Source organism: Takifugu rubripes, chromosome 4 (genome assembly GCF_901000725.2).
Source record: "Takifugu rubripes chromosome 4, fTakRub1.2, whole genome shotgun sequence".
Lineage (NCBI taxonomy): Eukaryota > Metazoa > Chordata > Actinopteri > Tetraodontiformes > Tetraodontidae > Takifugu > Takifugu rubripes.
In genome coordinates this window covers 13,041,929-13,069,891 of record NC_042288.1, presented here as the reverse complement: position 1 = coordinate 13,069,891, position 27,963 = coordinate 13,041,929, and the positions used below count along the sequence as shown (strand labels likewise).

Sequence of the window (27,963 nt, the reverse complement as noted above, 5' to 3'; positions counted from 1 at the left end):
GTTAGACGAATCTTGCTCACAGTACCGTTCACAAATGAACCGCCTTGAGGAGGAACTGGACCAGGAAAAGAAGAGGTTTCACATGCTAGAGATCCGGCTCAGGAACTCAGAGAGGGCTCACAAAGACGCGGAGACGAGGAACGTTCTTCTTCAGCAGGAGATGGAGGAGTTCTTCAAAACCCTTGGAGATCTGACCACGGGAGCCACGCAGACCAACTAGACGGAACCGGTCTGTTTCATCTGGTCTGTCAGAGGAGGAGCAACCGGATTTTTGGGAAACAAATCCAGCCGCAAAGCTTTTTGAAGACCAAATACCTCTAGTGCAGTACAACTAGCCACTGTGCCCTCTTTAGTACAGCCCTCTTGTGCCTCTACTGATCAGTGCCGGTGCCAAACGTGCTCTTCCAGACCAAGCAGCTCTGTTGTAACCAACCCACAACCTTCCGACTGTAATTATTTAATCATGTAGCGACTTATTTAGGCTCAGTCTTCCCGCGCAAACGCATCTTATTTCCCTCGGAACACGAGGGTTCATTTTTAGCTCCGAACGTGAAAGAAACCACAGTGCCAGGTTTTAGAATTCAACTCGTTTATTTGCTGGAGTTGAAGGTAAACAGTTCCCATTTCCGATGTTGCGGATTATTCTGTTACTAGCCTTACACGCCTCTCCATGGGGAGTGACTGCCCGAAAGGCTTTTCTCTTTTCTTCTACATCTACCTGCACTAAAGCCAGAGATAACAACTGTATTCTATCCTTCCTGGTTTTGAGGAGCCAGACAGAGGAGAGGTAAACCACGTTCATTAACCGGGAGCGAGCCGCAACAGTCAGTGACGATGTGGTGCATAATCCCATAAGTGTATTTTGTGGGCTGATGTGAGGGATTACCGCCTGGAGAAAACAGCAACAAACGGGAGGAAGTGACGCCTGGGAATTTGAGCCATCAATAGCGTCCAAACTTAACATGGAAATTGGCTTTTACCCCCCCCCTCGATTCTCAGAAATGTATATACTGTACATCCACACTGAAGTTTACTAATCTATGAAATATATTGCACAGAATGAAAAAAAAACCCAACTGCATACAGTACTTCGGACTGAAATGTACATATCATAAAATAGACGCTTCCTAGCTTGAAATAAATATATAAATTAAACAATATAGAAAAAGGGGATTTCGATGTGTTTCATTCAGATTATGGGGTGCCGTGACAAATCTTCACCAGCATGTTCTCATGTGTGAGGTAGAACCCAAAAACACACACAAAGGAACTAGCGGAGGGCACCAGCTGCCCAGGGCTGAAAAATCACTCAAATTAATAAGGCCACTTAAAATAAATATAAATATCAGACGGCTGAGAATAATCCTGCTCAGACTGGTGCCGACTCCCAGATACAGCCCCTGCTGTCGCAAGTGAGGGGAATTATTAACATGTTACAGCACCAACAGTCTCCTCCTTACGCCACATTTCTGTTCACCTACATTCACCCTGTTCTTCCTCATCTCACAGACTGTTACACAGAATTTACATCAAAATGAATGTTAAAATACACCTATTTAACAGTGAGGTTTTTAGGCGGGGGGGAATAAAATAGATATACTGTAGGGTAACGGACCCTTGGACATAATACTACCAAAAACTTGGATAAACCCAGCGGCGCTTTCTACAAGAAAGATGAGGAACAGTATCAAAATAAAATCATTTGCAACTGGATCAACCATGACATCTGCCGAAATGTACCGGTATCGAGAGAACTGGTGTAAATTCATTCAAAACCTCCCAAAAATACAAAATTCCCAAACCGTTCAAAAATATACTGAAATCATATTGCAGTGTTTACATTAAGGTATCCAACTTTAGCCATGGCTACAAAACAGCTATGTCAAGTCCACTCAAGCCCCTCTCTTTGTAAACATACGCCGCGGGTTCACAGCAACACATTTCTTCGCAGCAAAAATACAGTTAGAATGATGCACATTCAAACCACAATCATTCACAGCAGAGGAGAGGGGAATTAAAAACATACTGTACATTAAAAGCGCAGCTCTACAAACTAACACGCCGGGTTCTGTCGAATGAAGCGTCCCCCGGGTGATGAGTAAAGGTTTGCAAGTGTTATCTGCAGCAGGCCAGCGCCCCCAGAGAGGTGTGGCTGTCCAGGCTGCTGTCCGTCTCAGACGTGACGGTGGGGTCGCTGCTCGGGTCGGTGGTCTCCGTGGACATGGACGAGACGTCGTTGGCCGAAGAGGAGGCGGAGGAGGAGGCCTGAGGGGGGCTGTCGATCACTGCGGCACCTGTGCTGCGAGAAACACACGTTGCTGGATAGATCTCAGCGAAACACACGCGCGTGGCAGTAACAGCAGGTCAGGTGGGCACGTTAAAAACGTTCTGCGGCTGGCTTTTGTTTCTTGAATGCAAATGTTTGATTTTTCCCCCGCAAAACTACTTTTATTAAGATTTATTAAGAAAAAATGTTTGTGTCCTTTAAATAATTTAACTCAAAACCATGTGTGCTTTCTCAGAAATGCTGTAAAAATTCCGGATGAAAGACTAAAAGTTTGACCTTTAAACCCAGAGAATGGTTTAGGCTTTCATCGCTACAGTATTTCATCTTTTCTTATTATAACTCAGGTAATAGTTACAACGATGACTCACCTAAAGGCGACGGCTGGCCTCTTATCACACCATTTTTTGTCCACTCCTCCCATTCGCTCACTTCCTTATAAATTAGCACTTTGAATAAAAGAACAGCAAAATCCCAGAGGTCAAAAATAGGCACGGACGTTATTCATAATTCAGGAATATTCAAACTAGGGTGGCATTATTTAAGGTTCACGCGTGAGAAGAATGTGACGGACGTCTTTCAGCCACGGTGCTGTGCATACCACGCGCTCCCGGCAGCATCATGTTTCTAATTTTGACCAACGCTGCTCGTGTTGGTCACAAAAAAAGGTAAGGAGGTCTTTATCACCTGGCCAGAGATTAGAATGACCTCATCGTGTTGCTCGAAGTGGTATTTACTCTGATTCTCCAGCCCTCACATGCTCTGCAGAGTCAAGTTCTCCACAGTGGAAAACATTCACCAAGAGGTTTTAAAAAGGGGGGTTCAGGTCACCCGACACAGCCCCTGGCAGCTCCAGTGGAGACAGAGACCTCCTCGGGAAAGACTGCGTGTGCAACCAAATGACTGCGTTTACACTTTCACTGGCCGTCCCGGTTGATTTCTGCTAGTGTGGTTTATTCTCGTGCTTTCTATGAATAGAAAAGAGCACTAACGAGGCCGTAATCATTAGATTTGCCCGAGCTGGATGAATTCTAGATAGCTTTACGAGAAATTGTGTTCAGTTCAGCTTAGAACTGCACATAAACACCATCATTCGAGCAGCTAAGCTGAAGCTATTTAGATGTGGATGAATTGTTTCCCCCCTTATCCCGCTGGTTAATGTTCCGGTGTCTTTAATGATAATCGGCACTAGTTTGTGGTAGATAGCAAAAGCCGGGAGAGCGCTTCGTTACTCCATCTGACCTTTCCACTCCTCTACGGTGTGCTCCCGCTCATCCAGCAGTTTGTCCAGGATCTTCGGAGGTGGCTGAAAAGAGAAAAGTGCTCAGGATGGCAGTAATGAGAGAGGGAAGCTTACTTTCTGCCCCAAGTGATGCGCTTTAGATCTCATTTTCTTCATTAAAGGAACATGAAATCCACTTACTGCTTCCACTTCGGCTGGATCGAACCAAACATTAATGTAGGGGTGCTGCAGGGCCTCGTCCACAGAGATGCGCTTTGAGGCGTCAATCACCAGCATCTTGGACAGGAGGTCCCGGGCTTGGCTCGCTGAGGACAACCACGATACAGTTATACATTCTTAGAAATATGTTCAAGTTGCATGAAAAGAATGAAGAGCTTTACCTTTCAGCTTGCTGTGATCGGAGTCGGCAGGGAAGAGCACATCAGGGAAGAGCTTCTCAAAGCTGTAGCCAGCATAGCGTGGCCGGTTTTCAACATACGTCCTGACCGACTGGTTCAGCTTCATGAGAAAGTCCTGAGATGGAGTGCCCAACTGCTCGATAACCTTGTTCCACTGGTCGATGTCTGAAGTGTAAATGTTAAAGGAACAGCCAACGGACACACCGGGTGTGGGTGAGTGTGTAGTCTGCACGCAGAGCAACGCGAGACGTTTCCCAGAACATGAGCAATGATGTGGATAACCTTCACAAAGAATGGCGTGATGACACGGTGATTGACCAATGACGGGGAAGGATACGATCAGTGCCAGGGAACAGCACACTTCCCCTGATCATCTCAGCCACTATGCAGCCAACTGACCACACATCCACTGGAGGTGGGAGATGAAATGACGGGGGAGGTGGGCATGCAAACAAAAGGGTGAGACCAAGAAAAACCAAACTGATGAGAGTGCAAACAGCAGCGGAATGGTGGGGTCTGGAGATGAAACTCAAGAGTGCACAGCATGAAGCGCAAACGTTTTACGGGGATCATTCGGAGGAACCGGCAGCAGCTCCAAGGATACAGTCCCTTCCCGGGAAGAGGATTTTATGTCGCACCATTTCTGCTAGTATGCAGCCCACAGACCATATGTCCACTAGTGAAGTGGACCAGCATAACACACAAGAGAATGCACAAGAGTAGCGTTAGTTGTTAGCAGGTAGCTCGTTAGTTAGCCATTTGAAGAATCTCCACTAGATATCGTCAACATGGGGTTAATGTGGTCATATCAGCATTACTTTTTATAAAAATAAACAAGCTGATGGATACGGCAGAGTGGTAATCACTAACCATTAGCCCGGTAGGGCATGCCCAGGATAACCTCCGGTGCTCTGTAATAACGTGTAACCACATAGGGTGTCATGAGAAGGCCTGTGGCAGCTGTCCGAGCCAAGCCAAAGTCCAAAATCTTCAGCGTGCAGTCTGACTTGACAACTATGTTGCTCGGTTTGAGGTCCTGGAGCAGAAGGCACAGCAAATCTTAACAATTATTTTAAATGCGACACGATTAAATGACACGACCCCAGTTACGATAGCTGGCCGAAGCTCACCCTGTGAATGATTCCAGCGGCGTGGAGGTGTTTAATGCCGCACAACATTTGGTACAGGAGATAAGACAGCCGCTCATGATCCAGCTCCATTTGTATGACCTGACACAGGTTGGCGTCCATCAGCTCCATCACCAAATATCTGGCAAAGACCCAACAGAAGCATTTAAAACACTGGAAAAACAGGAAGAGGTAAAGAACCTGACAACTACAGACATAAATCTAGTTACTTACACGTCTTGGAATTCTTCAAAGGATTTTTGAGGGGTAAAAACACTTAAAAGGCCAATTATCTGTGGATATAAAATGACACACATGAGGTTTCAACACACAAATGCTGTTAGTGCCTTGCTGGGAGGCTAAATGCTTCAATATATCTGCACACTTACATTTTTATGATTGACACATTTCATGAGCACTAGCTCTCGGTACGCCCTCTTGGCGTGGGTTTGATTTTGAAACGGCCGACTCAGCTTTTTGATGGCAACATTTCGTTCGAGGATTTGATCATAAGCAGAGCTGGAAAACAAACCAAATGTGGTCAAAGCATCGGACGCTACTGGAGCGCTACAGCATTAACAAATCGATCCATGTTGTACTTTCCTAATGTGTCAAATTAAAACGGCTTGTTAGATGTTAGAAAGGTGATATTTCGCCAAGCAGGTGTTTACTTAATTTATCTGAGGTCCCAACACTCACCACACGATTCCTTGAGCTCCCGAGCCAATAGGTCTTAGGTTCTGGTATCGCTTTAGTACTGTGAATGTCGAATCCCCGACATCTAGGCTGTAGAATTCTCTCTCTCTCTTGTTCTTATTCATGGCGCAATCTTCCAAGGCTGCTCTCTGAGCATCCAAAAATGTCCTCTGCGCGCACAAAGACAGACACAAACGTTTAGTCCTGCCAGAGGGGCTAAACTGCACCCCGCACGATAACTGCTGAGTAGGCCGAGGCTAAATCCTGGACCGGAGAAACTATCAGGATTCAGTTAAAAAGGCGATGTTGAATTTCACTGCGGGCGAGCGCTGCTGTTCCTTATCTCAGAGACAGGCCAAACACATGGCGGGACGGATCCGATCAGCAGCCGCAGCAGCACAGCAGGCCGCTGGGAGGTCTGCTCCATCAATGAAACACAACTCCCCGAGTGACTTTCTCACACTGCAAAAGCGAGCCTGGCGATAATTCCCGCAGAGTTGGGCCCGTGCCAAAGATTCCTGCCAGACCTACAAGCAGGACTTCCACAGGCCGCTGTTAAACAGGTCAGGTTGCACCTTTAGCTGGCGAACACCGGTCACCCACAGCACGGAGAGTCTGGTTCTCCAGGGGAAGGGTTTGTTCTGACAGGAAATAACACTCAGCTAATATTGTAAAACCGGAGAGAACGCTCTGATTCTGCGGTTCTTATGTAAGCTGTGTGATCGGCCCTCTCTGTTCTCCCACTCTCCCCGACGCGGTCCATGTGAGGGCTGGAACAGCCAGAATAAAATGAGTCACGTCTCCTTCTGTTTCTCCAGCGTCACAAAGACGCACGCCGGCGTCCGCCACCCTCGCATCATGAAAATAGACATGCCGTCACTTTTTTTTTCTTCACAGGAAGTAACTTTGACTGAAAGGAACTATCACACTCAGAATGATGATGATGATGAATGACTGGTGTGTGTACTGGTTCGTGGGAGCATCTGTTTGTATAAAACATCTCTGGGATCCATCTAATAAAGCATTACAGTTTTAATAACAATCATACTGAAATCATCAGTTGGAATAAGTGTTCATTTAACTAGAATCTAATGAAGAGTGACGTGTAACTATTTAAACAGCACAGATAGTTCTTCTTATTCCCCCTTCTCATGCTTTCTCTAGATTAGCTGAGCCAATTTGATCAATATTCCTGAAAAGACAAGCTGAAATTGAGTTTTTTGACTTCACAGGCACCAACAAACATTACTGTTGCAGGAATGCAAAGGACACGTGTTTGCTATCGACAAAAACATACTGCACTCGTCAGCTGTTTAAGATTATTAGCAGAGAGGACCAAAATTCTAATGGGAAGAGGAAAATTGGCAGCCGTGCGCATATTTACGGAGCAAGAGTCTCATTTATTCACAGGCGCGCCTATGGAGCTGATCACCAGTCCACACGTGCAAAGTGTCAGCAAGGCGAGAAAGTCACCACAATTGCGGTCAGAGCTCGCTGCGTTCGCCCGGCAGGGCGGGAGGGGGGACAGGGTGCAATCGACAGCGATCCGTTATCGTTTTTCGCTCCGTGTCAGCGTGATCACCTTGGACACACGACCTCCGTCTTCGCAGTATGTGAATCAATGCGTGTGGCACGCCACAATGCAGCGAACCAAATGGCACAGAGACCCAGTTCGTGGAAGAAGCGGGCCTGTTGTCGAAGCGCTGCGCGCCGGTGCGCGGAGACACCAGCTGCCGCCTGGCTCCGAAAGAAAAGGCACGTATAGCGCGGCATGCGCACGAAAAGACAACTATGGTGGACAGTGAAGCTCAAGCGTAACACCTCTATCAACCAGCAACGTGCACGGAGGGTCCTACGACCCTCCCCCCACGGCCAAACAATAAGCACGTCACAGAAGCAGAGGTGCGAATATCCACCTTACCGCTGCTGTTCACGCACAAAAGTCGATCCTCCGCCCTCCGATCGGTGCTGAGAGGTCCCGCAGTTGCGAAGTAACAGTCTTTGCAGCCGGTGAAGCCGAATTTCGTCCGCTTTGTGGCTTAAAAATACATGACCTCACGGGGCTGACTTGCCTACGTCTCCATCTGGCTGCTACTGACAGGCCGGGGCGCGCAGTGCGCACTGGGCATGCGCAAGAGCTGCGCGTCACTCCCCCACGGAGACACACCCACATAATCTATCTATCTATCTATCTATCTATCTATCTATCTATCTATCTATCTATCTATCTATCTATCTATCTATCTATCTATCTATATCTATATCTATTTGCTCGGTGCAAAAATGGAAAAAGCATTCTATTTTTGCCTATTTTTATTTTTTAGATTAAGGACAAAGTTTGCATATTTCTAAATGTGAGCAGAATGAATTCGGTCCCCGTGGGAGTAGGATACCACCCGGATTAAAATGACTGTTATGTTATTAATGCTGTATTGTGAGAGATTTTTTTTTTCCCAATTTTTCATTTAATTGGCGATGTTTGTTACAGGCAGGTTCCTTAAACAGGCTAAAGTGTCCATTTTGAGGCACATAACTCAAAATCGTTCCTTTTGGACTTTATTCATCGTTTAGAGGAAGGTAACAGGAAGTCGCGGTCTAATACCATTAAGTAAATGATGTTAACTTGCTGCTGAGTAGTTCAAATTTTCCCTGCACCCACCTGACTGCCCTGGGTCTTATTCCTCCTTGTCCCTGCGCACAACCCGGCCCCTGCAGAGAACCTTCGCGCTACACCCCAGCATGGATCCGCGACCCAGCATCGACGCCCGTAGTGAGCAGATCCGACTAACGCGGTTTCTTACCCCTTGTTCGAAGAGAGACCGCAGTGTGATGATCATTGCAGGCGAGCAGCTCGACAACAGCAAGCCTCGGTGTGCACGTCCGGCCTCGCTCGTTCGTCCTTCACCGGCTTCTTTGTAGCGCACCTATGCTGCTGGGATCCGCTGCACCTTCGGGCGTCAGACGGATTAGTTAAATCGGTCTCACTTATCTGATCTCACGCCACCACGCTATTGGTGGTTCTGACCTGTCGCGGTCTAAAGCCCAATCCAATTAGGCGTTTACAGGCGAGAAGCTAAGAATAGTGCCAATTACAGTAAAAAGTTTCAGAGCTGTGCTGCTGATGAGCGAGCAGATGAATGGGGCGCAGGAGCGGAGCAGCGTTTGGTGACAGGACGGGGAAACGCAGCATTGCGATGATCACAAGGACTGATCCGGATCCGTGGTGGGAGCGCTGACAAAAGACGCAGGATCGGTTACGTGTGGTGCCAGGTACCGTTTTCAGGCTCGTTCCTTTACTGACTGGTTTATGTACAGATTGATGAATTCGTTCCCTTATCCGGCGCGAACGTTTATATTCTCTTCATTGATCGTTTAATTTAAGGCGCAATGGGACCTTGTTGAGATTCCCTTTAAAGGTCCTGTCCAGTCCTCATGTTCAGTGTCAGCCAGTGTGTGGAAACTGACAGGATGCTATTGCTGTGTCTTTAAACTACACGACGGTGGCTTCATTTCCATACTATCATTATTGCTTCCTCAAGACTGCAGTGATGCTTTGGCATTTTGGACTGAAGTAAGAAAGGTGCGAGAGAGGCAGATCCTGAAGCAGCAATTTGTGCCTAATTCCCTGGAAAACAGCCTCTCCTCTAGCTGTTTGTACATCATTAGGTTATCTGCTTAGTGGGTCAAGAAGGGTGTTTGTCAGGATAATAAGAGGGGCTTTTGACCGGATCTTTGGAGTCATGCATGCGCTGCTTCAGTCCAAACATGCTGGACAATCTAAGGAATCATAATGCAGAATGCACTTATTCAAGGATTCAGGGGCCTGAATTTAGCCTGGGTTTTATTTATTTATTTTTTGTCACTTTACTCTTAATGTTGTGTGTTGTCTGGTTAGGCTGGCACACGATCGGAAAAAACAGTTTTATTAGAAGATTTACTCAGGGCAGAAGTGATAGTGACATTTAAAAACCGGAATTCGACATCATGGGGTCAAATAGCACCAATACACATCTTAGAAATGCAATTAAAAGGTTTAAATCTCAAATGCTAATCATGCAGTGATTTGGTGGTAGTTTTGTCTGGTTTAACTGGTCATGGTCCAAGTTTAATGATTTATAACTCAGAAGATAGAAACTTCAAGGTGTAGAGACAACAAATGCTGTGGGATTTACCTGTTTATACTGAACTATTTTAATTATTGCACCTTTCTTAAATCAATGGAAACTAAGTAAATACATGTCAAATATACAGAACACATTATTGTGTGTTATAGATGCCAACTTGATTAGGAATTTAAATGAATAATGTTCTGAGTACTGTCTTTCTGTGTATAGCATCACCTCTGTGGACTGTGACGCTAATTGCTGCCCTCTGTGTACATTAAATAAACAAAGCTGAGCTCTGACACAGATTCTTTGGTGAACCCAGAACTGTCTTCAGGTCAGACGTAAGCCCGTTATGAAAGCAGAGGCGATGAGAAGCAGTGTGACTCATGAACCTAATCTAATCTGGGTCCGGTGCGAAAACAATTTCTTGGAATGATCATGAGAAAAAGTGTGCCGGTGCAGCTGTGTGCATGTGATTGTGCTGCCTGTGCTGCTCATCCTCAGGCGCATGCTTGGAATGAGTGCAGGATGAGCAGCACATTTGTGACTCTGGCTGAAGTGTTGGAGGCTCGAGGAGGACCCCTGCAGGAGGAGGAGGTCTGGTCCCTGCTGCTGGGCTCTGCAGAGGCTTTGGTGGATGTCTCCTACAAGGGTAATAAGCTGTGGGCAACTTCTTTTTTCCTTTATGTTAATCAATGTAACTGTGATTATTACAACTGTCACTGACTGGAATACAGTACAAATATCACCTCTTTTTTTCCCAGGTGTGAATAATATGTCTAATATCATAAGCCCCGCCTCCTTGCTGCTGTCAGCCACTGGCACCTTAGCTTTTAAGAACTGTGGCCTATCGGATGAAGTATCCACTTTCACCGCCCCTGAGATGCTGCAGGGCCGCGCAAGCTCAAGCAGACCTGCCACAGAGAGGGTCTGTGCATCAATCTTCAAAGCTGATCTGTCCACTTAATGGTCACACGCACACACGCACTTTACCCATGCTTTTGATTTTTAATCACAGCTTTTCCATTCGTGTAAAATTGTCAGAAGTTGGTTGGTAAGAAATTCCAAGGTGTAACTACGCCACCTAGTGGCCGAGTAGACGTAACGCTTTTAATTCAGTATTTGAATATTGAGTTATTGGCATTCAAAAGAAAGTATTTATTGGAGAGCCTGACTATGTTGTTTCAAAATATTTTTTAAAAGAAATTTAGCTGAAATATATTTATATTAGCGCACAGTAAAAGCCAACTAAACAAAACAACTGGGATCGTAACAGCAACATAATTATAAATTTGGAGTAGCCCTCCATAGAATACAGACGTTTTTCTCTCTGAGTATACAATGCTCATTTTAGTCATTTTGCCATGTGTCACAGCACTATTTCGTTCTTTAAAAAATATATTAAACAACTCACTTTGTTGCCTAGATGCTGGTCTATTCACTGGGTATGACTCTCTACTGGGCAGTTGATTTTCAACTACCTCAAAATCAGGTGGTAACTCTGTGTTTTTATATTTAAATCTAAAATCAGAGCTATATCACACAGTTATGATGGTATTTCTCTTTTTCTTTTTTGCTCTCAGCCAGTCCAGCTGAGTGACCACCTCAACAGCCTCCTCCTCAGCATGTGTGAGGACATGGCCCACCGGAGAGTCAATCTCAACTCCATCCTGGAAGCCTGCGAGTCTCAGCACAAGGCCTCCATTCTGCCCTCGCCCACCAAGGTCATCAAACGGCTGGTGGAGGACGTTTTCCGTGAACCGGTGAGTATAGAGTTCCATCGTAACTGCTTCTGTTGTCGTATGTGAGCGCATCACTTTTTTTCTTCTTCCAGGTGGATCAAGAGTCTCACCAAGACAGTAATGTTCCTTTGAGTGGCAGAAGCCAGATGATAAGAGAGAGGCTTCATGGTACGTATCTATGTCTTTTAACATCACAAATCCTTTCCCCTAAAGACTTCATTTACAGAAAGAAGTTCTTATGACAGGAGAGCCAGCGTACAACAGGATTAAAATCTTATCCTAAAGCAAGCTCAGGATTAGATTCCGTCGCGAGCCAATAATCAGATACAGAGAGTTGTGTTCCAGGGTAAAACACCCTGCTGGCCTCACTGCTGTACAAATATCTCCACATCCCAGTGGCGCACAGACTGCAGGAATCAGGCCTAGCTGTCATTCTTTATCTCTTACCTCCCTGACAGGTAAAAGGAAGCCATTTGCAGACTTTGGGGAAGGGAGCCCTGAAGGGAGGAGAGACTCCACCGACTCTGACTCAAAGTCAGGTATTCACATGAAGCCAAAACAGAAGAAGAAGAGTGTGTCAAATGAAGCAAATCTGGGGGAAATGAACTGTTTGTGTTTGCTGTTGTAGGGAGTTTATCTCAGAGGCATTGGAAACAAAGACCGAGGAGTTCTCCAACACCGTTGTACCACTCCTCTTTAGACAGGTTTGTACTCTATGTCTGCATAATTTATTGCCCAATTATCCTTCAGCTATGGTTTCCCCTTGAACAGGAACTCATTTCTCCATGATTTGGAGCTTATTTATTGTCCGTAATAACTTTGAGTCTTGACATTGTCTCTGACTTTGACTGTTCCTGCCTGTACTAACTATTACACCCTGTCCTTCCCCAAAAACCTCTGGCTCCCTCCAGAATCCCTCGTGGGGTTCGTCACAGGGACAGCAACTGCAGCTGGCTCGGTAGGAGCCCCCATCACGACATGTCCCCCAAGACACCAGGCAGGTCTCAGAGTCCTTCCATCACCTTCAGTGACTCCTCACTCAGCCTGAGTCAGAGGAAAGCAAAGGTAACACCATTGTTCAGCATGTTTTCTCAAAAGCAGCGTTCAGCTTGAGAATGAGAGGAATTAGACCCGATGAGGGTGATGAATTGTCTAAAAAGTGAGTTACTTTCTTGCTGTTACCTTTTTTGTTGTTGTTTTTTTTTGTCAGGCTTTGGGTCCGGAGTTCATCCGAATGTCTGACGAACCACAAATACTTTTGGAGCTTCCAGGATCAATTGTGGTAAATTTCTAATCTCCGGTTTCTAAATGAGGTGAAATCACTGGTGGACAGCCAGCCATGAACTTGAATGTTTCCCATTCAATGTTCTGACATATGGATTTACTATTTCAAAATGGAGAAAAACCTTTTCAAAATAAGACAGCTAGATATGATCATTTGACTCCCCCCTCAGGTTCCACAGGCACCAGCCACAGTCTGGCCTTCAGCTCACTTACTTTAACTCCTTTGTTGACTTTCAACCATTTCTGTGTCATTTCCTTTATTTGCTTCAGGAAAATAAATCTTAGCTGCAGATTTTGTTACATTCATTTTCTAACCTCTGACCCTGACACAGTGCCGTGTATGTGGTGATGTGCATGAGGTCGGTGTCCCCCAAATATGCTGCCTTTCCTGATGGCTCAACAGAGTAAAGACCTTCTTACTCACTGTAAGAAGATCTTAGGGAATGAAGACTTGCTGTGACACATTCCTTCCATTTTATACGTGGATTCAGCTGAACCAGGATGTTCAGTGTTCATCTTTCCTTTTTAATATATATCCTCTAGTTTTCAGCCTTGTGTCTGAGCTGCTTGAAGTGGTTTGTCTCCATGTGTCTCTATACTCTAACCCCTTTAAATTGCCACCAGTTGCCTGGAATTACTTATATTTAAGCAGGTGCATTCTCATGCAGTCACTAACTTCACATGATATAGTTTATTTCATCTACATGTTTATGTAATGTGATGTTGCACGTACACTGTTCGTATTGTGTACCTGCATGTGAATGTGTTCTTTGTGTCCGTGTGTGTGTGCTTGTTTGTGTGTACCCACCACAGTCCAGAAAAGGACGTTCTTGTTCGTCTCAGAGAGAAGTGACTGTAGTGCTTCCTAATGGACAATATGTGGTGGTTCGCTGTGACATTAAGTCCAGGGCCAGAGATGTGTTTGACATGGTGGTGGCTCACGCAAATCTGGTGGAACACTTCTACTTCAGTCTTGCCTTCCTTGACGGTAAGGAGAAACCGGACCCGGCGTGTCCTGATACCGACTGCACAGCCAGTTGTGGGAGGGAATTTGAACAAAAACAATGTGTTCATATTGTACCATAGGAGGCATTTTTAAATAAAGTGACACAGGAGTTTTCTCCTTGTTTTGCAGATGATGAGTATTTCTTTTTGGAACATGAAACAAAAATTTCCAAAGTTGCACCTGACAGTTGGAAGAAAGGGCAGATGTCCTCCTTTTTGGTCTTCCTCCGAGTCAAATACTTTGTCGATGACATCTCCTTTGTTTTGTAAGCATCGCACGGCTCTTTACTTCTTGCCAGAATGTAGTGAGGAAAGATTTCTCACTTTTTTGTGCTTTTCCTGCCTATGTTCCAGGCACAAACTGACTCGCCATCAGTACTACTTACAGCTGCGTAAGGACATCTTGGAGGACAGACTTTACTGTAACGAGGAGACAGGCTTGTATTTGGTTGCGCTGGCGCTACAGGTTGAATTTGGGGACTATATTCCAGAGGTAAGAAGGCTTCAAATCTAAAGCGTGTCTTTGAAACGCCAGCTTGGTCTAATCGGGTTCTTTGTGTGGTTGTAGTTGTACGGTAAGAATTATTACCAGCCAGAACATTATGTTTCCAAGAGGATGCTGGAGAAACTGGCCCTGCCCACTATTAAAGAGGAGTTGCCAAGATTGCATGCAAGCCATGTCCACATGAGTCCCGAGGAGGCAGAAACAGAGTATCTAAAGGTGTTTACACTTTTTCTTTTAATCAATTGCTTGTACTGTAAATAACTTTAAAGGGAAGGCAAATGTGTTGAACTCTGTTCTTCAGATTGCCCAACAGTTGCCCGAGTATGGGGTGATGTTCCATCGGGTGGGGAGGGAGAAAAGGCCCGTGGTGGGAGAGTTGGTTTTGGGAGTCTGTGCTAAAGGAATCATTGTGTATGAGATGAAGAACCACATCCGGATGGTGACCAGACGCTTCCTCTGGAGGGAGACCGACTCCATCTCCACCGGGGTAAACTTGGACGTGAGATCAAACGCTTCACAGCTCATTTGTGATCGTGTCCCTAATGGAAGACATTTGTGTGTCTTTCAGAGACGTAAGCTGATCATAGAATGCGGCGGACCCAGCGGGAAAAAGCACGGTTTCGTGACAGAAAGCTCCAAAATAGCGCAGTACCTCCTGAACCTCTGCTCGGCACAGCACAAGTTTCACAGCGAGATGACGTCGCGCCAGCTCAACCACACCGTGATACCAGGTCGCGAATCGCATTCAATACTGGGCCCTTGGCAGGAGAGATCGGTTTGCACATCGGGTCACTGGAATCTCCTCTGTTCCATCAGATGAGAAGTACATGTCCGTGTACCGGGATCCCAGTTTGAACCTGAAGCAGATGTCGTGCTCAGAGGGAATGCTGAATCACATCGGCTTGACGCCTGGTCAACCAGATTCCATCTCCAAGTCATGCGATGACCTGACTGCCAAGTTAGAGGAGCGCTTGCGTCAGCAGAGGGAGATGAGGAGGGAGATGAGCAGAGAGCTCCACAAGGAGCTCCATGACCCAGGAGACTTCCGAGACCAAAAAGAGCGACAGTGTTGGAGGTAATTATTGATGACCGTGACGATGATTCCTACCATCTATGAGCATTCAGCATCCAGCTGCTAATGCAGTTGTGCTCCTGTTGCAGCGCTCCAGGGATAATTCCCAGAATGATGTCCAGCGTGTCGCTGCAGAAGCAGGACTCCGACGCCTCTTCCACACGCTGTGAGTATGTCCGGGATTTGACTTCACAGTCATGAGAACCTGAAGAAGAAACTTTCCTGAGCAAAAGTTTCCTCCGTGTCTGAACAACATGTGCAGTTGATACGCCAACACGGAGTTCGCCAGAGAGAGAGATCGTGTGCGTGACCCTGAAGAAAGATCAGAAACTGGGCTTTGGTGAGGTTATTAAGAGAGACGTGGCAGGTTTCCCGAGTCAGGTGAGTGTAAGGTTTCTTCAAGAAAAGGCTCCTGTCCGCATTTCAGGCTTCGTGATCGTTGGCGAGGACAATACGGGTAAACTGGACTTGGGGATTTTCATCGCCTCTGTCGTCCCCGATGGACCTGCAGATAAAGACGGACGCATCAAACCTGGTACAATGCTCCAAAAAATCTGTTATAGAAGGGCTCGTGTTTATGCAGCTTATCATTGCAAAAGGTAAAAACGGGCTTGAGTTTTTTATTTTAATTTGCAGGGGGACGTCTCATTTCTCTAAACAAGATCAGCTTGGAAGGAGTGACGTTCACTGATGCTGCCGCAATCCTGCAAAGCAGCCCGGACGAGGTGGAGCTCATCGTCTCCCAGCCCAAACGTGAGATCTTTTAGAAAGAGTCAACTTTCATGTCATCCTGAATGCAGCGCTCATACACTTCAACCTAGAATCGTCCTCTTTTAGAGTCCCTGAAGGACAGCAGGAGCTCCTTGAGTCAAAGTACTCTCGGTTTGGCACTGGAGAGGGGCTTCGGGTCCCAGACCACGCTGAGCGGAGCCGACTACCGTCCTGTCGTGGAGGAGCTGGAGGAGGCCATCACGCTGTCGAGCATGGCAACTCCAAAACAGAACAAGAGACTTCACATTCCTGTTGTGCGGATACATGACGCACAGGTGAGAATAGCAGAAGATGGCCTTCTTTTCATAGCACCTAAAGCCTCAGGTATAGTTCATATGTGGCAGCACTATTTATTAAACAGTTGAGGGACATCATAAATGTCGTTCTCTTTGAAAAAAAGCCTTATCTGTCATTTTTCCTCATTTCAACTTTGCTTTTCAGGATGCGTGTTCAAGGTCACCATCCATCATAAGTTTGAAAACAGCAGAGCGGTTTGTTCTGGAGCTGAAGAAGAGCAGCGGTAGCCTCGGCATCAGTGTTGCTGTGAGAGGAAACTCACACATTTCTACAAATATATGAAAATATACAAATGTTCTATAAAGCAGTTTTAAAAATAAATATTTAACCACGTAAATCATTTAGTTCTCCCAAGCTTTCAGTGTATATGAAAGCAATAAACTGAAAGAATATATAATGAAAAACTTTTTTTTTTTTTGGTCCAAAGGGAGGAATAAACACAACTGTGCGATATGGGGGCATTTACATCAAGAGTCTGGTACCTGGAGGTGCTGCGGAACAGGACGGACGTATTCAGATTGGTAAATTTAATTATTCTTCCTTCCACATGGCATAAAAACAATGTCAACAAATGGTATTAAACAACTAAATGTTCAATGGATTTGTGCCGTCAGGCATTTTGTCACAACTGGTTTGGTTTTTTCAATACGTTAGTGCTTCTGAATCCACAGTGTTGTGTCAGTTTCTACCCTGTTTCTGCTCCACTAAGCAGAAACACGTGCTGGCATGTTTCACACACGCTTGCACACGCGCCCGCGCACGCGCACACACACACACACACGCACATTCTTATACTGTGTATGATGTATTGATGTTGCTAATGATGATGAGAGTTGTGATTGTCCATATGACAGGTGACAGACTGCTGGAGGTTGATGGAATTAACCTGAAGGGCGTGACTCACCAACAAGCTGTTGAGTGCCTCAAGAAGACTGGAGAGGTATGCAAAGCACACACACATGCCGGCGCACATGCACGTCTGTCCTCTTTGTTCAGTGTACGCATTTGCGTTACCCCCAGCTGCTTGTAAAAAGTGTGTATCTGCATCTGCTCTTCCGTAGGTGGTGACCCTGCTGTTGGAAAGGGAGCCCACAATAACACTGGAACCCAGGCCCGACTCACCCTGCCCCCCTCTGGCCCACAGTTCGTCACATGCACAGCCCCCTAGGACTGAGATCTCCATAGAAACGACCTTGAGTGGTCGCGCCAAGGACTACAGCTTTGTGACTGATGGTGAGAAGGCAGACACAAAGTGCCACATTGCTGAACACGACACACACACATTGCTGCACACAGAGCCCAGAGGTGACTGTGAGTCATCTGACAGCTACATTGTGGTCCCTGTCAGAGCCATCCAGCGCTGATCTGCTCCCCCCTGTCCCCCCGAGACTGCGTCTGCTTGAAACCTTGAAGCCGCCATTTGAGCTTAGTTAACCAAACAGGCCCCCGCATCTTTGTGAAGCTTCCTGCTCTTCATTAAAAACAAGCGGGGAGATTCATATGGATATCACACACCTGATGACAGATGGCAACGAACACATCACATTACCGCCGTCTTCTTTGTCTCTCCTTTCCTAGAAAATACTCACGAAGTGGTCCTGAGGAAGAGTTTGTCTGGGCTCGGCTTTAGTTTCAACATTTCCCATCTTCGCTCGGGGTTGGATAATGGCAGCGTTGTTCGCATTAAACGTCTTTTCCCAGGACAGCCAGCGATGGAGAGCGGCCTCCTGCGAGAGGGGGACGTCATCCTGTCAGTCAACAGCGAGCCTCTGAAAGATCTCTCCTATCAGGTCTGGGTGTCCACAATCGTTTTCAGTCCTTCCTCTTGGATTTATGTTCATTTGACCTCACGGTGTTAATTCGGTAATTACGACAAGCTCGAAGGTCATATCAAGCGCTTTTCTATGTTTATATTGTAAAATGTTCCTTACTTCATGATTTATTTTCTTGATATGGATGTTATCACGCGTCTCTTTGAGAAATGTCTCCTTTTCGCACACTGATTGGACTCTTCTATTGTTTATTGATGAAGTCTGTTCAAAGGTTGTTTGTGAATGAGCTGCTCCAGTGAGTGTGTGTGACCCAGCTCCTCCCTAAGATCAGCACCACGTCACTGCTTGACTAAGCCTTTAATCTCAAACGACTTAGAATTAGCAAAGTGAATTAGTGTTTGATGTTTACGGTTGGAAATCCACGGGCACAAGCGAGGGTCAAATCACTTTCTGCTGCTTGGTTTTGTCTTTCAGAGAGTTTTATTCATGTTACGTGGAGCTCCACCTGAAGTTTGCCTGCTCATCTGCCGACCCGGTCCTGGAATAGTGTATGAAGTGGATGATAACACACTTGTGAGCTCGCGCACACAAGCATACACGCCTTACTGTAGTATAACATCTCATATATCCAGTTGAATAAGGTGCCTTCTGTTGGATTCTGTAGAGTCCTGCACACTTCCGTGAAGTCCGCTCACGCTCTCTGGACATCAAACTTGGGGAGGATTATAGCCAGCTCCTTAAATTTGACTTTGATATCAAAAAAGCCGCTCAGGTGGCGTCCCTGCCCCAGGAAAACCCGACTGCCACAGAGGAGAAGAGCTCAGAACCTCCTGCGGCTGTAGCGCTCGTGGAGGCCAAAGAAGGTCTGGACAGCGAAGAGCAGGTCAATCCGCCTTTCCCATCTCCTCCCCGCTCGCCACCGTCACCCACCTCACCGACGTCACCCCCGTCCCCCGTTTCGCCCGCCTCCCCGGCATCACCCACATCTGATACCTTAGCTGGTGCAGAGTGTCCAGCGGGTCCGATAGAGGCTCCACCGGAGGAGCGACAGCAGATGGACACACAGGAGAATAAGAAGAATGAAGAAGAGGAGGAGGAGGTTGTAGCAGCAGCCAGCTCAGCAGTAATGCTGACAGATGTGTGTCCCAAGACTACCTCAAATTATGCATATGCCAGGTAATATGGGATTTTACTTATACTTATTTAACTTATAGGACTGTACGGTACTTAAAAACATCCACAATATCCAACTTGGTGTGTTTCTCCACAGTGGAGTCAGAGAAGACGCCGAGGGCAGAGTGACTTACTGCCTGGTGGGAAACGGACTGTCTATTGTGGCGAACGAAGAGTATCTGACCATTAGCTCCACCCTGGACCCTCCTCACAATCCAACGACTGCCCTCACGGCCCCTAACTCTCAACCCTCTGGCAGCGTGCCTCGTTTCACCGCTCACAATCCGGGTCTGGGTCCCTACCTGCCCGCTGCTACCGTCTCCCCCCTCAGCCTCCCGCCTGACACGCCGACCCCTTGCTCCCTGGCGCAGCCGCTCACAACCCAGCCGCCGAAAACCACGAACCACCTGGTCCATCAGGGTCTCCACTCGGGTCACTACGAAGTCAAACCTATGGTGCCGCCACCTAAGCCTCCTCCTCCACTGATGCCTATCACAACCCAGGTCTTCCCGTCTAGGCCCCCCTGTGCCCTGGCGCTGCCCCCCACGGCACTGGCCGCCCCTTCACACCGCCATTTACGTGCCAGGGACGGTGTGGAAAAGAGAGACAGGGACTGCGGGGATCGCGACGATGAAGATGATCTTGACGAAGAGGAGGAAGAGAGCAGAAGGAAGGCAAGTTTGTGCTGGTTAGAAATTTCAGCTCAGCTCGCCATCGCTTAAAAACAGATGCTTGTCACCCGGTAGGGTTTGGTGAAAGAATTTGAGCTCACGGTGCTTCTGACCAAGTCCAGGAGCGGAAGTTTTGGGTTCACGATCACCAGAAGCAAGCTGGACAACTGCTACTACATACAGGAAATCCTTGACAACCCAGCCAAGTCAGATGGACGACTGAGGGCGGGAGACCGGCTCATCACCGTACGCAGAACCAGACGCCTTTTTTAAAAGACTGGTTAGAAAATGTGCTGGTTAGACCCACCATTTCTGTCCCCTTGTCCCAGGTAAATGGACACGATGTTACCAGCGTGGCGGATGATGTCGCCATGACGATCCTCAGGTCATCTCCGAGGCGGCTGAGTATGACACTGGGGAGGGCGGTCACGAATCTCGTGGCCCCGGCTTCCTGTGACAGCCTGTCTGACATAGTTCTCCACAAGACCCCGTCAGGACAGCTGGGTGAGACACAAGCACGCGTGTATTTTCACACCTTTCCACCGTGACATTTGACCGTCTGTGCGTTTCACCTGTAGGTATAAAGTTGACAGGCGGCATTGGCAGTAAATGGCAGGGCATCTACTGTCTGGAGGTGGTGCCAGGCTCCCCGGCCAGTGAGGAGGGAAGTGTCCAGCCCAACGACAAAATTCTTTACATCTGTGGCAGGTGCACCCTGGGAATGACCCTGGAAGATGCGGTCAAAGCCTGCGAAGCTGCTCCTCGTAAGGTTAAACTAAAGGTCCTCAGGTGCGTGCCCTGAAATGATGAGGAGATGATGTGGTTTTGCTTTTCGGAGCTTCGAATAATCCTGCTGTTGCTGTCTGTCACAGAGAAGACCAGCCAGTGACCCCTAAGGCCAAGTGGAACGGTGAGGATTTAAGTGAGGGTTTTCATAAACTGGACATAAACTGGACCCTTCTGGTCCACAGGCGTGGGTGTGATGCCTGGAAACCAGATATGTTTGGGTCAATTATTAGCAGAGGTGTTTTCACCTCTTTCACCTCTGTGACAACAGAGGGGGGGGGGATTTTACATGTTTTTGTGGGTCTCCTTTGATTTACTGATTTATTTGTTTTAGGTCTGTTTGACTGGAAAAAAGACAAGAAGTTCTTTGCTCGTTTTGAAGAGACCATGTCTCCAGAAAGAGACTTGCCTACGGATGATGGCAAGTTCCCCTCTCTTCTGCAAACATTTGCATTAGTTCTCTTTTCATTGTAGCTCCATGTGTGTGTGTGTGTGTGTGTGTGTGTGCATGTGTGCATGTGTGTGTGATCTAAATGATGACAGACAGATGCTGGCCTCACACAGCAAGATTAATAATTAGCAAGCCTCTGGACCTCCACTGGTGTATTGGACTGCAGCACTATAGCTATCACATGCACACACACCCGTACACATGCGCGCACATGCTCATGCACAGACAATGCTACGCGGTGGTCTATCAAGCAGGTAGCTCAGTTGCCGGGTGACTGTGCATGCAATAGTAGGGGACAGTGTAGAGGGTCACTCTGAAAGGACCGACCTTGTTCACCTGTCATAGGCCAGACGCAACCGTCAACACGTCTCTCTCAAAATGACCACGGTGGCGGGAGGTTTGTGCGCACGGTGTTTTTTTTTTCCTTGCTCTCTCTTTCACTCTCTGCTTGTTACCGAAATTGGAAATGGCTGAAATGTAATTTAAAATGTCCTCTTTTTTTCGAATTCGTATTTTCCTTCTTTGTTCCACTTTTACTGCCCTACGTTTTGAGCCCAAATAACTGAAGCCGCTGTCTTTTATTTTCTTTTTTTTCCCAGCCAAAACTGTGTGTAGGCCAGCTGAAAGTGTCAGACATCTCTCCGATGCGCAGGAACACAATGTAAGCTTCTGAATATCAACCATATCATTCTCAGTCTGTCTGGGTTCCCCCTGATATCTTAGCTCAACACCTTTTAAAGTGCTGGTTCATTCTCAAGTTGTAATGTGAGTCTGCGTTCCCTGTGCCGCGCACGCGTCAGTGTTCTCGAACTGAAACTGCATCTCTTCATCTTTTTCACCATTCAATATTTTTCTCCTGTGATTGGTTCAGAGCTGCATCATGCAGGTGGAGTTCACCAAACCAGAGGGCGGGGGTCTCGGCTTTGCTTTAGTTGGGGGAACCAACGGCAGCATGCTCCGGGTGAAGGAAATCTGCTCTGGTGGGGTCGCGGAACAGGACGGTCGCCTCAGAGTCGGGGATATTCTGTTAGAGGTTGGATCAGACTGATCGACTCTGTGCGGTTGCATCGTTAGTGTTGACGTTGATCCTCACTGGGGGGTGTATTTTAGGTGAACGGTGTGATTGTGTCTGGACTGAGCCACAGTAAGGTGGTGGACATCCTGCGTAGAGCCGAGGGCACCGTGCAGCTCACCATCTGCAGAGATATCCTGCCCCTCACCTACTCAGAGTCGCCCGCCCCACCCAACATGTCCGCCCAGACTGAGAGGGTTTTAGCAGAGCAGCCTGCTCCTGCGTCCAGCCCAGACACCTGCCCCTCACCCGACACCCTTCTGGATAAGCCAGCCGAACATCCGCCTGGTACAACTGTCTTTTACTGAAGCATCTAAATGACTTGCTAAGATATTACTGCTCATCTGGCCTTTCCAGGCAGTAAACTATGAATTGTCATTTCTCTTGTTTTTATTTCAGAGGAAACATCGTATCCTTTGGTCACTGACACTGAGGTGTGTGTTGCCGCACCGCCACCCCCACCACACCGCCGACTGACGGTTGTAACAACGGACGATGCTGAAGTAATTCAGGTATTATTCAGATTATCATACTTGACAGAAGAATGTGAAATACAGAGATAATTACACATCGCCTCAGCCCTGATTACGGGGCTAAACTAACTACGACTAATATCCTGCTTCTCCTGCCTGCTTGTTTGTGAAACAGGATAGTTGTACGAGCACCCCTTCTCACCAAGCTTGCTGCCCATCCCTTAATGTCACTGACATATTGCATGGAGCTTCTGACAGGTAGCAACATCCCAAATGTCCCTCTTTACATTGTGATGACCTGCCTGTCCACTCTAGTGAAATTGATTAGTTCCTTATTTAAACCAGTTGCTTGCCTCATGTACATTAACACTGTTTGATTCTAAATCTAAAAACCACACCTTAAATATTATCATGAACATAGCAGTGCTGCCTGTTTTCAATTTGTTCTAAGTCCTAAAAAGCTTTATAAACTATTTTTCCTTGGGTTTGCCAATAGATAGCAATGCTTACTTACCAGAAAAGACAATTAATATAGGATATTTAAGACAAACACATTACAATTATAATTGTAATTTGAGGAAAACTGGAAGTTTAACAGTTGTGTACTAATGTGCCCTTTCCTTCACTCTGCCTTTTCTTTGGCTCAATTTAACTGTAGTTCCCGTATTAGCCGCAAGAGGGTAGCAAAGAGCAATACATAACACAGGCTGGCGAACTGTGGCCAATAAAAGATCACAGCATTGCTGCAGAGAACGGAGAAATTTTAGTGCTTTTAGCCTCTCGGAGTGTAGGAATAGCATGGAGATATTTTAGTTTCTTGTTTATACTGTATTTTAGGTGGAAAAGTCGCAGGGAAAGGAAGTTCAGCCTTGCATGATTTCATCCCATCCTACCGAAGAGTATGGTGTGGTCTCACCCCTCCTCCCTGACTCCCCCAGGAAAGAAATTGTGACCATACTCTTGGACCAGTCCTGCAAAAACGTCCAGAAGAACCCTTCAGACCTCTGGAGCAGTGAAGAAGAAGAAGAAGAAGAAGAAGAAGATGATGATGATGGTGATGATGATGATGATGATGGTGATGATGATGATGTGTTTGAGAGCAGGGGAGAGGAAACAGCCTCCGCCCAAACAGGTGACCTTTATCCCCTTGAATGTGTTCCCGTAACGTACAAATTCTATCAATACAATTTGCATCCCTATCATCCTATTTTCTCTCTCCAGGCCCGCCTATTGTGACAGAGGAACAGCTAGCCAGCTTAGCTCTCGTTAGTCCCACTAAGAGCAGCCAGTATTCAGGCTCCAGGGTCAAAGCTCTCATTCAGATTCTGCAGCACCAACTGGACCAGCAGGATCTGCTCAAAGAGTTCATGGTATGTATAAACGCAATCATTTAAAGCAACTACAAAAGAAGGTGTATGTAGGTCGGGGACGCCCTGAATAAATCAGCCGCAACACTGTGGTTTTGTTGATCATTTGAGGCTCTGGAGCATTTGAAGCCATCTGACAACTGTCTGGTGGGAAAAGCCCCCGAGAACAGAGATAAGAACCGCTACAGAGACATCCTTCCTTGTAAGTCTGAAGTCTTTTGTCGTTGCCCCTTTTTGAATTTGCAGCCTTTTTTGTTCAAACCCCAATAATTCATTTTATGTTCACCTGTCCGAATATTTTATTGGCGACCTCATCTTGTAAAGTCATAGAGTTGGAATTTATAGGAATGTCTGTTGGCCTTTTACTTTGGTGCTTGCTTTAGTTTAACTAAAAGGTCTTTATTTAAGGTAGAGGAGATCACACCTATTGCGCAACGTCTCATTTTTAGTTTGAGTGATTCACTTTCCTGTAACCAAGAAAACCACATTCCTCTTTGATTCAGTTTTGGTTAACAACACTGATGACAAAAAAGAATGTGCAAGACATCTGTATGTTGGGAAGGTTAAATCCCTCAAACATTTCTTTGCAGAAATGTTCTTGGTTTAATCCAGGCAGGATAATCCAAAGATTAACCCAGGCGGGAAAACACATGCAGACAAAAACACACTTAAGCGTCAGAGTTGAGATAAATGAATGTGATGAAACAGTTACGCCCCCCCCCCCCCCCAGTCCCGGTGGGACACCGCTGTTGCTCCAGCCATTTTATTTTATGGCCCCGCAGCCTGTTGCTGTCTGTGTTGAAGGTCCAGAAATGTCAGCCATGTTATGAACAGATCTGAGGCCTGGGACGGTTTTATTTAAAGTACCAGTCTGGATTCTGGCGAGAACGAGGCGGTGGCGGTGGAGGCCCGACTGTGAAAACTTTCCTAATTACCTTCTGGTCTATCACCCATCCCATCATCAATAGATGTCTTCACAGCGCTGATTTGTTGAGCCCGGTTCCAAACCGCAGAGCTATTTACTCGGCCGTATTTACGGTGCACTTCGGTTCCCCGATTTGCGTAAATCAACAAAGTCAGCGGCGCGTGATGAATTGATTCGCCAAACGTAAAAATACAGGTTTCATTCCGTTTATGGAAAGATGCTTGTGGACATGTTCAGTGTTGTTTTTTGGTTTTTTTTAAATCTGAGTTTCGTTCACTAGCCTGCTTTGCTTCCTCGGTTTGTTAATTTTTCAAGACGACAAAACCCGTGTTGCCATTGGAGACCAGCAGGACTACATCAACGCCAGCTACATCCGCATGCAAGTGGGAGACGAGGAGTATTTCTACATCTCCTGCCAGGGCCCTCTGCCCTCCACCGTAACGGCCTTTTGGCAGATGATCTGGGAAAACAAGTCAGACGTTGTGGCCATGATGACTCAGGAAGTGGAGCGAGGAAGGATCAAATGCCACAAGTACTGGCCGGAGCGGCTGGGGACGTCTCAGGACGCCGGCGGGTACCAGCTCCACCTGGAGAACCAACAGTTCCTGGAGTACTTCCACATTAAAGTCATCCGCATGGTGGAGAAACAGGTGAGGGGTCGGGAGGATCGGCGTCTGCGGGGTGTTTTTTGGTCTGCGTGAAGCCTCAGCTCTCGTCTTCACCGCAGTCAGGCGAGACTCATTTGGTCCATCACCTGAAGTTCACACACTGGCCCGATCACGGCGTGCCTCACAGCTCCGACCAGCTGGTCCGCTTCATCCGCTACATGAGGGTGGTGCACAGCAAAGGGCCCGTCACGGTGCACTGCAGCGCCGGAATCGGCCGTGCGGGCGTTCTCATCTGCACCGACCTCATCCTGGGCCTCATCGACAGCGATCTGCCTGTGAGTAGAAGCTGCAGTTCCGGGGTTGTCCACTAGGGCGGCGGCGATAATATAGCACTCTCTGTCTGCAGATTAATGTGAGCGACATCGTAAAAGAGATGAGGCTTCAACGTCATGGAATGATTCAGACCAAGGTCAGTGCCAGCTGGGGAGGGGGGGCGGAGTTCAAAGTTCACACTGTCAAAGCAACCACGGGTCTCAACAGCTTGATGTGGCCTTTGTCTCTCTGGTTTCAGGAACAGTATCTCTTCTGCTACAAAGTCTGGTTGGAGGTTTTACAGGGCATTTTACAGCTTCACGGCAACCAATGGCAACTGGAAAGTCCCAAAACCCCAAAGTAGCCGTAACGTCTCCAACCTGGCCGTCGCAGATCCGACTGCTGATAAATTTTGTTTTCGTCCTGGAATCACGCTACAAATCTCCTGCTTTTTTTCATTTTGATACTTTGGCTACAGTCACTTCAGTTTCTGTTCTCGTTTGTGTTTCCCGGTGCTGTGATTTTATGACTTTTAATTCAGATCGCTGAGGGTTTTGTGTGATCTGCCTTTTCGCTCTAGTTGTTTTTTAAAATTGCGTCACTGTTTAAATTGTATCTTACTTGACGTTGCATTCATTTTGGCTACTTTCTATTGATTATCATCCAAGTGCAGAGGTGTACAGTATCCCACCAAAGGGAGTAGCTGGAATCTTGAGTAAAGTTTAATCAAGTGCATTTGTACCCGGTGGGACAGTGGGGCATTAGCAAAAGAAACCTGATTGATTTATTTATTTCGTTCTGCTCATTAATTAAGGAAATGAAAAGAATTAAGTGCCTTGGATTAACTCACACCACTTGCTCTCACAAGTGGTTAGGATTTAAGAGCAGGGCGGTGATCTGAGAGCACCCAACAGTGGTTAGACCAGATGTTTATTCTGTCCACACTGGAGAGCAGCTCAACCCATGTAGTTAGAATAATGTAGCTGAGGACGGCAAGGTTGCACTTTTAGTTTTGTGGCTCCATTTTATAGCAAAGTGAGTGATCGCACATGATCAGAAGTCATACAGGAAAAGAATCCTCAACCATCAGTTGTTTTTGGATAAAACCATCTAGCTTCAACCCCCTATTTAACATTTGAATGTCATTTGAATGTCATTAGACAGATCTTTTGTAAACTGGGCACAAAACTAAATGAAATGTCATTTACCGAACGAGTTGTGTAAGTACACTTTGATACATGACATCGTCCTTTATCGGTATTTCACCTATTTTATTACAGAAAATGCAAAAAAAGAAAAAACAAAAGAAAAGAAAAAAATATTGTGAGGTTTACAAACTTTCCATTTTTCCACATGACCTGTACATAATATGTAAGCAGCGCTGCACCTCCAGCCGGATGATGCTCTGCATATACCTGTTGAACTTCAACTTTTGGATTTATGCGCTTGTAACCTGTACCTAATGAGCTGCTATATCAGACACACACACACACACACCAGTGCTCTTAATGCATGTGTAGGTTTGAGCTTTTGATCAAAATCTGGACTGAAACCACACCCTCCAGTTAGGTCCACGCAGTGCTGCTCTGTTGTCCTGAGGATGGCTGCAGAGCCTCTGTTGCTTGGTTTCCAGCCAGAGACAACTCATACGTGCATGTTTGTGTTCTGTTCGAGCTCCTCCAGTAATGCACTAGCTTTGTCTAATGTAGTAATTGGACTCCTGCACTTATATGCTGAATCGATATTACTGTACAAACCAGTATGTAACCAATATCTGAGAACAATGTAATACCTCTCGCTCTCATTAAATCCCATTCTGAAGC

At 46.6% G+C, this 27,963-nt stretch overlaps 3 protein-coding genes across 19 annotated transcripts in view; 2 read left to right on the top strand and 1 right to left on the bottom strand.

Moving 5' to 3' along the window:
- arhgap22a (Rho GTPase activating protein 22a) overlaps positions 1 to 1,061 on the top strand; it is an 8,296-nt gene extending 7,235 nt beyond the window's left edge. For 6 of the 7 annotated variants that reach the window (XM_029834916.1, XM_011603373.2, XM_029834917.1 and 3 more), the window contains one exon: positions 1 to 1,061. In XM_029834916.1, the coding sequence (XP_029690776.1) occupies positions 1 to 220 (220 nt within the window). In that variant the 3' untranslated portion in view covers positions 221 to 1,061. The other variant, XM_029834920.1, reaches the window with a different exon arrangement.
- Positions 578 to 8,684, bottom strand: mapk8a (mitogen-activated protein kinase 8a). 5 transcript variants are annotated; one of them, XM_029834928.1, is made up of 12 exons: positions 8,550 to 8,684; positions 5,752 to 5,918; positions 5,442 to 5,571; positions 5,287 to 5,345; positions 5,056 to 5,194; positions 4,796 to 4,961; positions 4,530 to 4,601; positions 3,908 to 4,090; positions 3,708 to 3,832; positions 3,527 to 3,590; positions 2,656 to 2,733; positions 578 to 2,294 (listed from the first exon to the last, which is right to left on the bottom strand). In XM_029834928.1, exons 1-12 carry the CDS (start codon positions 8,583 to 8,585, stop codon positions 2,116 to 2,118), a joined length of 1,398 nt encoding a protein of 465 aa, XP_029690788.1. In that variant the 5' UTR covers positions 8,586 to 8,684; the 3' UTR covers positions 578 to 2,115. The 5 variants fall into 5 exon arrangements, with proteins under 5 accessions (XP_029690788.1, XP_029690789.1, XP_003964129.1 ...); XM_029834929.1 differs by lacking the exon at positions 4,530 to 4,601 and adding an exon at positions 4,263 to 4,334; XM_003964080.3 differs by lacking the exon at positions 8,550 to 8,684 and adding an exon at positions 7,665 to 7,877.
- ptpn20 (protein tyrosine phosphatase non-receptor type 20) lies at positions 8,203 to 27,963 on the top strand. 7 transcript variants are annotated; one of them, XM_029834885.1, is made up of 46 exons: positions 8,203 to 8,518; positions 10,359 to 10,506; positions 10,619 to 10,782; positions 11,281 to 11,346; positions 11,438 to 11,617; positions 11,689 to 11,764; positions 12,055 to 12,135; positions 12,225 to 12,300; positions 12,508 to 12,661; positions 12,807 to 12,878; positions 13,694 to 13,868; positions 14,016 to 14,151; positions 14,240 to 14,378; positions 14,454 to 14,606; positions 14,692 to 14,877; positions 14,959 to 15,121; positions 15,207 to 15,465; positions 15,552 to 15,628; positions 15,725 to 15,802; positions 15,890 to 15,997; positions 16,099 to 16,215; positions 16,300 to 16,508; positions 16,675 to 16,776; positions 16,958 to 17,051; positions 17,385 to 17,470; positions 17,592 to 17,763; positions 18,109 to 18,320; positions 18,777 to 18,875; positions 18,967 to 19,478; positions 19,573 to 20,149; positions 20,222 to 20,392; positions 20,476 to 20,650; positions 20,725 to 20,935; positions 21,019 to 21,056; positions 21,267 to 21,353; positions 21,983 to 22,044; positions 22,255 to 22,416; positions 22,494 to 22,743; positions 22,855 to 22,967; positions 23,766 to 24,060; positions 24,150 to 24,298; positions 24,407 to 24,497; positions 25,536 to 25,870; positions 25,948 to 26,163; positions 26,235 to 26,297; positions 26,400 to 27,963. In XM_029834885.1, exons 2-46 carry the CDS (start codon positions 10,383 to 10,385, stop codon positions 26,502 to 26,504), a joined length of 7,170 nt encoding a protein of 2,389 aa, XP_029690745.1. In that variant the 5' UTR covers positions 8,203 to 8,518; positions 10,359 to 10,382; the 3' UTR covers positions 26,505 to 27,963. The 7 variants fall into 7 exon arrangements, 6 of the variants coding, with proteins under 6 accessions (XP_029690745.1, XP_029690744.1, XP_029690746.1 ...); XM_029834884.1 differs by lacking the exon at positions 8,203 to 8,518 and adding an exon at positions 8,892 to 9,018; XM_029834883.1 differs by lacking the exon at positions 8,203 to 8,518 and adding an exon at positions 23,104 to 23,186 and having other exon boundaries at positions 10,092 to 10,506; positions 23,867 to 24,060.

Bases quoted from the DNA above. Each gene is read 5' to 3' on its own strand.
- mapk8a (XM_029834928.1), bottom strand. From the start codon at position 8,585: ATGATCATCACACTGCGGTCTCTCTTCGAACAAGGG. The intron at 3,833-3,907 runs GTAAAGCTCTTC...GGTTGTCCTCAG, and splicing joins CGATCACAGCAAGCTGAAAG to CGAGCCAAGCCCGGGACCTC. The intron at 2,734-3,526 runs GTCAGATGGAGT...TTTTATTCAAAG, and splicing joins CACCGTAGAGGAGTGGAAAG to TGCTAATTTATAAGGAAGTG.
- ptpn20 (XM_029834882.1), top strand. From the start codon at position 10,287: ATGATCATGAGAAAAAGTGTGCCGGTGCAGCTGTGTGCATGTGATTGT. The intron at 11,347-11,437 runs GTGGTAACTCTG...TTTTGCTCTCAG, and splicing joins TTCAACTACCTCAAAATCAG to CCAGTCCAGCTGAGTGACCA. The intron at 18,876-18,966 runs GTGAGCTCGCGC...TGGATTCTGTAG, and splicing joins AAGTGGATGATAACACACTT to AGTCCTGCACACTTCCGTGA.